The sequence below is a fragment of the Mizuhopecten yessoensis genome, unplaced genomic scaffold, assembly GCF_002113885.1.
Source record: "Mizuhopecten yessoensis strain PY_sf001 unplaced genomic scaffold, ASM211388v2 scaffold716019, whole genome shotgun sequence".
Taxonomy (NCBI): Eukaryota; Metazoa; Mollusca; class Bivalvia; order Pectinida; family Pectinidae; genus Mizuhopecten; species Mizuhopecten yessoensis.
The window spans coordinates 43,590-56,163 of NW_018479907.1; the positions used below are offsets into that span (position 1 = coordinate 43,590).

The following is a 12,574-nucleotide window of genomic DNA, read 5'->3' on the forward strand; positions in this document are numbered from 1 at the left end:
CATGATGTGGTATCCGTAGCTCTGATTTTGACCGAAACCTTATGACCATGAATTTTGACGGACTTTAGTGATTGATGTCAGAACACTTGTTCGAAGTTTCATAATGAACTTGGTTCAACGCTTTTATCAGAAAGTTACAGACAAGTCAAATCTTAACAGACGGACAGACAGACAGCATGACACCAGCATACTCTCCTTTACAACCTCAGTTGCTGTATAAATAGATGTTTTAGATAATACAAACGTTGGCGAAACATAGAACAGAACTTCCATGTACATTGATTTGCCTACAAGGTAATTGAGAAGGACATGTTTGCCTTGACGATTACTTTTGTATTAAAGTTTTAATTTGCAATACCAACACATCGAATCCCATGGTGTGATTGACCGTTAAATATATGTGTACTAGCAAGGTAGCGTACTGTTAAAACAATATGAAGAAGGTTATGACAATATCAGTTTTGACGAGATTTTACTGTTACTAAATATTTGTATTGATTAGTTTATTTAATTGAAAACATGTCTGTATTTGCTTGCTTTATTTAAACATTTAATTCAATACCGTTAAAGAGCAGACTCTACACCTATTCTGATGATTTTAATAGACCTTTTTTATTGGATAGATAACTTTGTATTTTGATTGATAATACAACAAAACAGATACAAAAAAATATAACAATTTTTGTATGTGGTATTGCAAAAATGAGTTGTATAAAGCGCAGTTCACAGAAACGTTTCTGGTTTGTTTGTCCACTAATTGTACACTTTGTTGACTATTATAAATGTTCGTTTGAAAATTGTTTATTCTAAAATAAGGGTAGATAAAACACTAAAATGACCAGTTTTCAAGATGATCACTCCCATACCTTTTACACTAACTGAAAGATACGGATATAGTCCCTCTCGTCGTCTGTAATACTAGTATTAGTTACTACAAATGTGTCACCACAAACAGCTATTGCCCGTGGATATGTTATTCCATCTGATGACGTCAGCAGCTCTCTGACGTGTGTTCCGTCTCCTGACATCTGTACGATGTTGTTTGATTCCCCACCACACACGTAGATGTTACCCTCTCTGTCCACGTCTATTCCTCTAGCTTCCCTCACGACACCGACTTTCGCCACATCCGTACGACGTTTGTCAGCCGAAAGTCTAGATACCGCGACGTCCCCCGGGTTGGTGTTATTGACACTGACAAGTGTGTCTCCCTTTTTGATATCATGAGTGAGGGACCGACATGTGTTGTTATATCTGTATAACAAGTCGGCTGCTCCGTTCTGTGTCACACTGTATACTTCTCCCTCGCCTGTACCCACGACCAACCTCCCGTCTGTATGTGTTATACCATAACAGTTTTTACCATTTGACACATTGATCGCAGATGTCAGGGAGAGTTTTGAGGCCTTGACTTTCATGAGATGAACACAGCCAGGACTGCTGACGGCAACCGCTATCGTGTTTTTGTTTACCAGACACATATCCAAGGGATTTCCACGAACAATCACCTCGTTCAGGTACTGTCCTTTGTCTGTAAATAACTTCAGTTTTTTGTTGTAGAAATCACTTACTACTATCTGTGCACTCGGCATACACATAACGCCACGGGCATAGCTATTCTGTTTATCTGACGGGGACTTGATGTTAAATTTTCCGATTTCTTTCACACGTCGTTCTGACATGGGGTTTGCTAAATCGATATGGCTCCAAGGGATGCATCGTGGTTGTTTTCCGACGACGATCTTTCCCATCGCGTTATCACCAATGATATCATGTCCGGGAACAATTTGATGCTCGATGCTGAGGGATGTAAATGACTTACACAACATAGTGACCAGAGTCCTACACGACTCTACTTCTGACTGCCCTCTCTGATACAACACTATCGTCTCAATGTTGTCGTTTTGCTTTACGGCGTTAATGGACGACTTCAGGGTATTTTTCATCCCGTTCATCAGGCGTTCGCACTGCCGTGATGATGCCTCCATGTCTCTTTTCTCTTTTTTGAACAATGTAATCATCTCGTCGGTGATGTATTTCTGAAGTTTGTCAAGTCGTTTATCGACCTTTTGACGCAGGCCGGAGATGCTCTGCAGTGCAACTTCCTGGTTCTGTATCATGGTTTGGAGTTGATCATCAAAGTCCTTCACTCAGGAGTTCAAACGATCATTTCCTTTCTTCAACGCCGCCTGCATGTCTTCTAGTTGCGATCCTGCTTTTACCTTATGGCAATATTCCTTCATCTTTGGTACTTTTCCACAACTCCTATGGTCTTCGATCACACATTCGTTGCAGCACAGACGTTGGTGATCCTCACAATACCGAACCATTTTCTCGCCGTGTTGATAACACCGAGGGGCAGACGTTTCCCTATTTAGTCGTTTGCTATGGTTTCCGGTGACATCCAGTATATCACATTCAGTGTGTATGATATCATGAAGTTCTAACTTACAAATGTTGCAAAAGTTCTCGTTCATCGTCTTGCACCAATAACTGGCCGGGTTGTTCAGGTTACCTTTTGTCTGGCAGGGTTTGCAGTACAATGGTTCAGACGAACGTTCCTTAAGCTGGATAAGATCCTGGATCAAACTATTAGTCGGGAATTGCTCTGCCCATTTAGCCCTTGATTCTGCAAGCTGAACAGGAGAGGTCGTCATCCTACAGATCGGACAAGGGAAGGATGTTGTCGACATCATCTTCCCGGACAGTTCCTTTGTAATATATGTCCCGAGACAATCCTGACAGAAGGAGTGTAGGCACGGTAAGGACTTTGGCAGTTGAAGTTGCTCAAGGCATATTGGACACTCCAACAAGTGTGAGTCCAGTTCTGAACTCACACTTGTAGCCATTGTTAAAGTCAGAAGAGTCAACACAGACCTGAAATAGAAAAGAAAAAAAACTGTGAATATAATATAATACCAAGTGATAGACAGCTATCGAGGCCGGTTAGTAAGACATGTATTCTTTAAATGATTACTGCATAGCTAACAGTATAATGTAATCATCATGTGAGGTCGTTGATGTAATCAAGTAAAGGCTAGTTTTTTTTCTTTACATTAATTCTGACTTTAAACGAATTGTTTAAAGACATAGATGTGTCTTTAATGATATAGGGTGCGTAATGGTGAAAGTTTCCTTACTACAAGTAGTACCATAGTTTAAGGCTTGGAATTGTTCGAGTCGTAATTTTGGGAAATAATTTCACTGTTATCGTTTATACAACGCGTTTTACTTTTTTATTTTTTATTTTGCCTGGTGAATAGTTATGTTTAAGCGGTATTTTTTTATAATTTATGTCGATCGTCACTGATAAGTGTTATTGTGTTATGTCTGTTTATATGCATACCTTTTCCATTCAAGAAATAGTGATACAGTTGTAACATCATTTAAACAGTCATACATGTGTTTTCTTATACATTATTATGTGAAATAATAATCTCAGATATAAGCATACTACCTAATTGTTTGTGAGTCGAGATGTCGTAGAAGGGGATGCAACTCTTACATTTCCTTGTGGCAAATGTACCGTAAAAATGAATGCAGCTTTCGTTTGATACCAACGATATATACTTATACGCATTAAACGATGTTTACTCGCAGTTTTTTTTACAGTTAATCGATTTAGGACAGACAACAGAAAAAAACCTTTTACCGGAGTTTTGGTTTGTATACGTCTGACAAATCCAATGTTACAGTTCACCGTGTACTACAAGGAAATCACACATACATGGGTCATTATGGTTTGTTTGTATCATTGACATAGCCTGCATAAAATATAAGTGGTTATACCACTCTTTGACCGTTATACTCACCAATGGAACTCTTATCTGCACAGCTAGGAAGCACAAACTCCTACATACCATACATCTGTTTATACCTTGAATCCGTATATAACACAGGAAGTATGTCAAGCATTGTATAAATATCGAATGGTCAAGGTGGTATCACAATTCCGGATACTAGACGATTTTCTATGAGTTGTTATATTATGCTTTACTGGAAAAAAATACATACCAGTTTCATAAACAATGTTATATCTTTAATAGTATAGAAACTTTCAGAAACGACCTATACTATTTATAGAACAAATAAAAATATGAAGGCTCCACGATGGCTTATTGCCATGCGGCATTGTGTATTTATGACATTCTGATTACTGGAGCATGCGCTGAATTCATACTGGAAATCTAAGCTCATCATGCTTTGTATTTTTTGCACTGAAATAATCAACACCGTGCAAACAAATAACATTGTACGTATTGTCCAGTAGGTAATAGAGTATAGACTTTGCAAATACAATCAAATGAGAACATTTGAATCTTAATGTTTTAGGGCAAGAATGTGCAAACTGAAGCAGACATTTATATATAAGAGTTCGTGCGAACAACAAAACTTTTGTATTTATTATCGGTAATTAATAATATGGATTCCTGTCATTTAACTAACACGTGCCGAAGCGGTGAGGAATTGTGCCAGCCTATATCTGAATGTATTTTGTATTTTTTTTGTAAAACTGAGTTGACCGTACTGTTTTCGAATAGGCAAACATATAGGAAAACTGACAATACTTTGATTATGGCGCCCCTTTAAATCTATATCAACGGAGTCATATTTCCAGCTCATTTACCTGATCTTCACACACTTGTCCCCATCTCAGGTGCCGGTACCTTTCAATATTCGTGTTTAAATAGAGAACAGATCATATGTGTTATATGTTATATTGCATTCTATGCTTCAGAGAACAACATCACTTATATACGAAGAACTAATTATATTATGTAATAGTCAACTACACAACTATTAACGAGTTATCACCTTTGTGAATCTTTCTCTTATAGACATATTGTATGGCCTTATGTCACCGCTATACAATTGCAAAGTCACTCAAAGTGTTATGAATACTCAGAGAGTATTGACAACGTGCTGATAATTTTTTAAACTCTACCTCAGAGCGACCAAAGCATATTTGTGACATAAATAGAAAGGTACCTTTGCGTCTATGTCATGTTATTATGGTATGTGTAGACAACGTTTTCATTTGGTGATTTAACCAAAAAAAAAGGAAAGGTCATCAAGTGCAGCAGATGTATACGTTCTTTGTGTTTCTGCATCAATCCTAATTGGTAAGTTGGTACTTCCTGACATTGTTTTCCAAGTAATATCCGTACACTCTAACAGTGTATATACATGTTAGTGTGGTTTTATATATCATCTTTCAATTGTAAGCTCCATTCACCATTTATATAAGTTGTAGTTTTCCAACATAATGTATTTCTGCAAATATCACATTATGAATATAAACTTCAGCATTACCAATTAAAATGTTCAATAGGTTTTTTTATCATTTGGAAATGCATAGCAATTTATATGCCTTGTATTGTTGAACAGTTTTACTATTTTGCTATATAAGATAATACTGCATTTTATGCAGTTTAAGGCCAAACAAGTGCGAACGTTGTAATGACCTTCGTTTCCGAGATAATATATATTTTTAATATACCTCGACTCAGCGGCTATCGCCCCGATATGGGTACATGAAGCTCACATATGTGACGTCACAAGTTTAACGCTGCCTTATAGACTGTACTGGGGCTGCGATCGTGAACTTTTTAGTTATGTATATTATATATCCCGTCATCATTGACTTATGTAGGTAAAGTTTAAAGTGATACATACACTGTACATATAATGACTTTTTTTTACACAATTTAATGATGGGATGCGTTCCTTTTGAGAAGGCAAACGATGTGCTGTATGCGAGTGTCCGAACACAAATGCAGATGATATACAAATGATTGTGTGTAGGTACATAATTCGTTAATTTAGTGCTTGTAAATATTATACTTTTCATTATTCATTTGATCTCTAGAAACTATAATGAACCCCTATATTCAACACAAATAATTTAATCTCGCTTGTAACAAACCTTTTCATTAGCCTAAACAATTATGTTATCAGTCCATACCATAAAAATGATGTCGCCGTGTGTAACGTCGCTTTTGATTGGCTGATACAGCGGCGTAATAATTTCTAAGACAAAAGTGTCCATCAATAAAAGTTGATTTCCACAGGGATCGTGTATAGTAGATTAAATTATAAGGATTACAACAAAAATCCGGAGTGCACTCTCATCATTATTTAGAGTATACTCCGTTTTTTTGTGTTATAGATCCATAACATAAGAAATGTATTGAAGTTATTGCTTAAATAAATGGATTAAAAATCGAAAAATCGAGTCAAATTAATGTAAGCGCACCTCTTTGTTTACAATATGCGGGAGATATACGATTGAAATTGACAAAAATAACCATAAAAAAACAGTACAATAAATTATACCCAAAATGAACAGCAACTCATGTATTTTACCCCTATTTATAAATACTTGAAATAATATTAATAAGCATGCACTATATGCGACATTAGTTGTCTTGTATAGTTACATTACACATAGAGGTATTAGGAAGGGGATACCTGTCCGTTCAGGTTTCACAAATATCAGTAATTTATCAATAAACCACCTGATCAGATGACAATGTGCATAGCATGATCCAGCATTATCTGTTTTGTTCCTGATTTTCATCTGTCGGGTGATGTAGTTGTACTGTGAATAGCGAACAGGTGAAAATCGTACACTTTGCACGTTAAAATCTCGTTATTGGGCTGACCAATTTATGCGGTTTTCGACCGTTTTGATATTGGATCATATATAATTATATTATGTGTGTTTCTCTGTTTGTTCAGGGTAGACGTTAAAAAAGAAATATTACACACAGACCAACAAATAAACATAAAATAGATGTCAACGCTGTAAAATGTGTATGGTATTGTTTAGATAACAACACATGATTAAGATTTATTCTATTGGTGTGTTACATACAAGATAAATAGGTATATTTACTATTGATAAAATGGTTGCGAGGAAATAGAAAATGTGAAAATGACGCAGATACCTTTTTCTTCTGTACCTTTTATATACCAACATTTTCTACACAACCTGAACGTTATAATGGTTGCGGTATGTGCTTTGTACCCATTTCATTATATAACTGTTAACAAGTTGTATGATTTAATCTTTCGTCCTCGAGATAAATGTATTCAACATTTCTTGAAGGAAAGATGCAATGGCATGAAATATATATGTTCAATTGTTAAATACAGAAGAACATTTTAAAAATAACAGATATTGATTAAATGCCTCTTATAATGCAAAACCAGAAAATGCCAAAAGAGAATTTGACGCATAATTTCATATATATATATTTTATTTGAGGACAAATCTTTGACAAATAAAATCGAACTAATTGATAGGCAGATTAATTGATTCCCCTGCCCTTTCTTATCAATGCATCATCGATAAGGGTTATGTCCTCTATAAGTACTATTGCCTGACATACGTTATGGGAGTGTGAGGTTTGTCAGAAACCAAAACAATTCAGATTTTCTAGTAAAGCAATGACTCATGCATTACGGTTTCTTACAAAAAGGGACAAAACTATTAGGTTGTTATTTTGATATTAAGTTTTAGATTAAAGTATTGCAGATAGTATTCAAAACATTTATGATCAAAAATATAATGGATTTTATGGATTCAGGTTTTGAATAAAAGTAGGTTGCTTTTTGTTTTCCGTTTAGTTGCCAATATAGAGTTGCATCGATGATGTTGGTTATAATGCCTTGAGGAGTTTATGATGAAAACACGGAACTTGTTCATTGTCATTCATATTTACGTTTATGTAACCACCACGCCTACTCTGAGTGTATGGTAGATACGCCGGAGATACTTAGTGTGGTGGCACTTGCAACGTTTCATTTTGTGTGTGCAAGCAAGGTAAAATTACAGTGGGATATTATAATATGTTTGAACCTATTCATCACAGGATTGATTAAAAATAGAAAAAACAAAACTCACAAAAAAACAGTAACACCGACACAGTTGCGTATTTGTATTTTGTTTTTGTGGTACCCTATACAACACACATATCAATCACAAGTGTCGATAACGACCTTCAAACATACTAACATATCTAAGATGTCCCAAATAAGCAACCAACAATGTTTTCGAAACGTTCACTAGACAGTTGTTGTGCTTTTACCCACTGTTGCTCGATAACTGACAAATACTGATAACATCACTAGATAAATGGCAAGAGACGCGTGTAACAAATATTGTACCTCGTTAACGTGTTATCGTATGTTTATGGAACATAATAGTCATGACGTATTGGTAAAATATTTTTCTCAACATTAAATTAATCTGATCTCAACACAAAAGTGAATCTTTGGCGTTATAATCATCAATTCATCAGTAATATACAGAACAGTTTGTATAAAAAAAAAATCGATATTGCCTATACAGGTATATAGAACAGAAAGTGTATGAACTGAATCTGACAACAGCGATGCTGCATAACACTTGGCATCCCTATTGCAGTGTTTGTATCCGTATTAAAAGCAAATGTGTATGGTGTTTTGGTAGAGGAACCTGATTATTTGTTTCCCTAATATTAAGCCTATATTACAGAGTCAATGGGCAGTAGGTACTAAGCTATTACCATATCCTGCCTTGTCTCTACATTTTCTAGTACTTGTTATCCATATTTTCGACCTTAATTTAAGTATCTCTGTATTTATATTGACAAAATGCAGTAAAAGGCTATCATTCCAAGGTCCTTACTAATGCTAATGTAAACTTAAGTAGGACTCTATATCTCAATAAAGTAGTATACCTCAACAGGTGTAATCGATGTATGCCCAATGTCATATTTGTCCATCAAGGTGAAATTAGCATACCCATATATAAAACATATATATAAGCACAACTGTCTTTATGAAACATTCGCTGATATCACACATTTCCCGATACAAAGTGCTAGGTACATCGCAAAATCAAAGTTCATGACATATAATTCTTCATATTGCCATAAATTTGCCTGTCGGATAAACGAAAGAACCTGTTGATACCTATCTCTCAGTGAAATATTAGACAGGTATAATCAATGTTCGCTCATTGTCATATTTTCCCTTCACAGTGAAATCATCCATTCACGTATATAGCATATTCTGCACAATTGCTTGTATAATTATTTCACAATACGTACACCAAAAGGTCAGAAGTAACGACAACCCAGTCTGTATATAGTTACATGTATTATATTTGCCTGACTAATAAACGCAATACCATTTTAATACCGACTTGGTTTCTTCTTGTTATCATTATGAACTGAGTGTGTTGTATCTATCTCACGCTACGTTAACTACCCCTTTTCTATAAGTAACACAGCTCAAATCGATTGGCATTTTTTTTACACCGTACGTAATTACCATCAATACAATCCACCAATTTCATATTTGACCTATGGATACAACAAAAACTATGCAATTTTAATGTTTTGTAATTGTATTAAGCTAAAGGTTTTAGACAATCACATCAAAGCATTGCGGATAGTTTGAGAAACTGATTCCGTTGGTGTTACCTCGAGCTCTTTATTCTCTAATTTACTGTTTATTATATCGTTAATATATTGCATTCCTTTCAAGTGTACAGCACAATTTGTTTTATTTCTATTTTATTTAGCACAGCTGAAAGAAACGAATATAGTTGTTCTCGTCTGTAGTACTATCATTAGTTACCACAAATGTGTCGCCACAAACAGCTATTGCCCATGGAGAGTTAATTCCATCTGATGACGTCAGAAGTTCCCCAGACATCTGCACGACGTTGTGTGATCCCCCACCACATACGTAGATGTTACCTTCCCTGTCAATGTATATTCCCCTAGGATCCCTCACGACACCGACCTTCATCACATCCGTGTGACGTGTATCTGCCGACAGTCTAGACACCGCGACCTCCCCTGTGGTGGTGATCCTGACACTTACGAGTGTGTCACCCTTTATTGGATCATGTGTTTAAGACCAACAGTAGTTATTATATTTGTATAACAACTCGGATGCTCCGTTCTGTGTCACACTGTGTACTGGTCCTCGACCTGTACCAAAGACAAACTTACCGTCTGTATGTGTTATACCATAACAGTTCTTACCATTTGACATGTTAATATCAGATACCAAGGTAAGTTTTGAGTCCTCGACCTTTACGACACGTACACCACCAGGACTGTTGATTGCGACCGTCACTGTTTTGTCGTCCACCAGACACATATCCCAGGGATTCCCCCGAACCGTGAACTCATCCGGGAACTGTCCTTTGTCTGTAAACAATTTCAGCTTTTTGTTGCTGTAATCACTCAGAACTATATGTGCACATGGCAGGTACACAACTCCAACAGCAGAGCAATCATATCGATCTGGGGGTAGCTTGATGTTGAACTTTCTGATTTCTGTTACGCGTCGTTCTGACATGGGGGTTGCTAAATTGATATAGCCCCCAGGGATACATCGTGGTGTTTTCTCGAAGACAATCTGTCCCATCGCGTTATCGCTAATAATATCATGTCCGGGAACAATTTGATGATCGATGCTGACGGATGTGAAGGACTTGCTTATCTCCGTGACAAGGGTCTTACACGACTCCACTTCCGTCTGTCCTCTCTGATACAACACTATCGTCTCAATGTTGTCGTTTTCCTCTACGGCTTAAATGGACGACTTCAGGGTATTAAGCATACCATTCATCAGACGTTCACACTGCAGTAATGATGCCTCCATTTCTCTTTTCTCTTCTTTGAACACGATAATCAACTCGTCGGTGATGTCTTTCTGAAGCTTGTCTAGTCGTGTATCGACCTTTTTACGCAGGTCGGAGATACTCTGCAGTGCGATTTCTATTTTTTTTATCATGGTTTGGAGTTGTTCATCCAGTCATTCACAAGTGAGTTCATATTCTCTGTTCCTTTCTTCAACGCCTGCATGTCTTGTAGTTGCGATCCTGCTTTTATTTTCTGAAAGTATTCCGTCATTTTTTTTTTCTTTCTCCGCAATTCCTTTGGTCTTCGATCATGCATTCGTTACAGCACAGACGTTGGCGATCCTCACAATACCGAACCCTTTTCTCGTCGTGTGTGTGGTCGTTTCCTATGGCTTCTGGTGACATTCATTATATCACAGTCATTATGTATGATATCATGAAGTGTTACCTTACAAGTGTTGCAAAAAATATCGTTCATTGTCTTGCACCAGAAACTGGCTAGGTTGTTTGAGTTACCTTTTGTCTGGCAGGGTTTGCAATACAATGGTTCAGACGAACTTTCCCTTAGCTGGATAAGGTCCTTTGTCACCGAAATAGTCGGAAATTGTTCTGCCCATTTGTCCTTGGTTTGGGCCTGATTGACCAAAGGGGTCATCCTCCTACAAACTGGACAGGTGAATGATGTTGACGACGCCATCTTCCCTGAGAGTTCTTTGGTGATATAGGTACCTAGGCAATCCTGACAGAAGGAGTGGAGACAGGGTAAGGACTTGGGCTGTTGAAGACGCTCCAGGCAGATTGGACATTCCAGTAAGTGTAAGCCCAGTTCCGGAGGAAGACCACATTCAGCCATTGTAAGGGTAAGAAAGAGTCAACACAAACCAGAAATAGAAAATGACTGTGATTATAAATAAATACCAATAAGACAGACAGCTATAGAGAAACAGAGGCCAGTTTATAGCACATGGAATATTATATACACGATTATCTAATAAATACAGATGCAATTTAATCAGTATGAAATTTAGTATTTTTTCCTGTTTTTTTTCTCATAGTTAATTCCGATATAAAACAATCTGTCTTTAGGCGGCACGGTGTCTAAAATGATATATGGTACGTAATGGTTATCGTACAAATGGTACCATTTGAAGGTTTTGACAAATGATTTCAGTTTTGCCATTTAGGAAGCTTCATCACATAGTGGTGTTTTCCGTATGTCCGATATACAGCACATTTTACATTTTGTGTAGTGTGTAATTCATTTAGCGGTATTGTTTATATTTCATATTGATGATCAATAGTATTATCGTGTTTGAGTATGTATGTCTATGTATATGCATAACCTTTCAATTTCATGAAACAGTGGTAACATCATTTAATCAAAGACATACATTTGTTATCTTACACATAAGTATGTGACTAATCACCTCAGATTTAAACAAATAGTTTAAGAACTTTGTCCTGCACAAACCCTAGGTGTTCATAAGACATTGAACCCTGAATAACCGATCACTTTTGAGAACCAATACTATGCTAGTATTGAAGTCCATTTGACGTAGCAGAGGAGTTATCTCTTATCTTTTTTTGTCGCGAACAAACTGTATACATGGATGCACATGAGAGCTTTCGTTTGATACTCCTATATGCGTACGTATTAAAATGTAACGATGTTTACTAGCCATAAGCTATCAATACAAACAGTATATGTATCGGCAAAGGTGTGCCAGCCTTGCAGTACAGGTAAAACTGTATTATACACAGATTATCATAGATTGTTTGTAAAATAAACATCACATGATAGGGTACACTATCACAGTTGTCCATTACACTCAGCCAGGGAACAACTATTTACACGGAAGACACAAACGCCTCTCCCAACAGCAACCGGATATATGGTCACACCTCGAATCTGTCTCTCCCCTAACG

At 36.7% G+C, this 12,574-nt stretch overlaps 3 protein-coding genes across 3 annotated transcripts; all 3 read right to left on the bottom strand.

The window, feature by feature from the left end:
• Positions 1-869: 869 nt before the first annotated feature.
• LOC110441539 lies at positions 870-2,120 on the bottom strand. Its single transcript, XM_021484715.1, has one exon. The coding sequence runs from the start codon at positions 2,118-2,120 to the stop codon at positions 870-872; it is 1,251 nt and encodes a 416-aa protein (XP_021340390.1).
• Positions 2,121-2,134: 14 nt separating this feature from the next.
• Positions 2,135-3,911, bottom strand: LOC110441531 (E3 ubiquitin-protein ligase TRIM56-like). The gene is made up of 2 exons (XM_021484707.1): positions 3,813-3,911; positions 2,135-2,877 (listed from the first exon to the last, which is right to left on the bottom strand). Exon 2 carries the CDS (start codon positions 2,847-2,849, stop codon positions 2,151-2,153), a length of 699 nt encoding a protein of 232 aa, XP_021340382.1. The 5' UTR covers positions 2,850-2,877; positions 3,813-3,911; the 3' UTR covers positions 2,135-2,150.
• A 6,685-nt stretch (positions 3,912-10,596) lies between these two features.
• On the bottom strand, positions 10,597-11,501 carry LOC110441540 (tripartite motif containing 13-like). Its single transcript, XM_021484716.1, has 2 exons — positions 11,165-11,501; positions 10,597-10,784 (listed from the first exon to the last, which is right to left on the bottom strand). Exons 1-2 carry the CDS (start codon positions 11,499-11,501, stop codon positions 10,597-10,599), a joined length of 525 nt encoding a protein of 174 aa, XP_021340391.1.
• Positions 11,502-12,574: the final 1,073 nt, after the last annotated feature.

Excerpts from the sequence above, each read along its gene's own strand:
- LOC110441540 (XM_021484716.1), bottom strand. The coding sequence starts at position 11,501 with ATGGCTGAATGTGGTCTTCCTCCGGAACTGGGCTTACACTTACTGGAA. Across the intron at positions 10,785-11,164 it reads CAAACCCTGCCAGACAAAAG|AAATCGCACTGCAGAGTATC; the intron begins GTAACTCAAACA and ends TAAAAAAAATAG.
- LOC110441539 (XM_021484715.1), bottom strand. The coding sequence starts at position 2,120 with ATGATACAGAACCAGGAAGTTGCACTGCAGAGCATCTCCGGCCTGCGT.
- LOC110441531 (XM_021484707.1), bottom strand. The coding sequence starts at position 2,849 with ATGGCTACAAGTGTGAGTTCAGAACTGGACTCACACTTGTTGGAGTGT.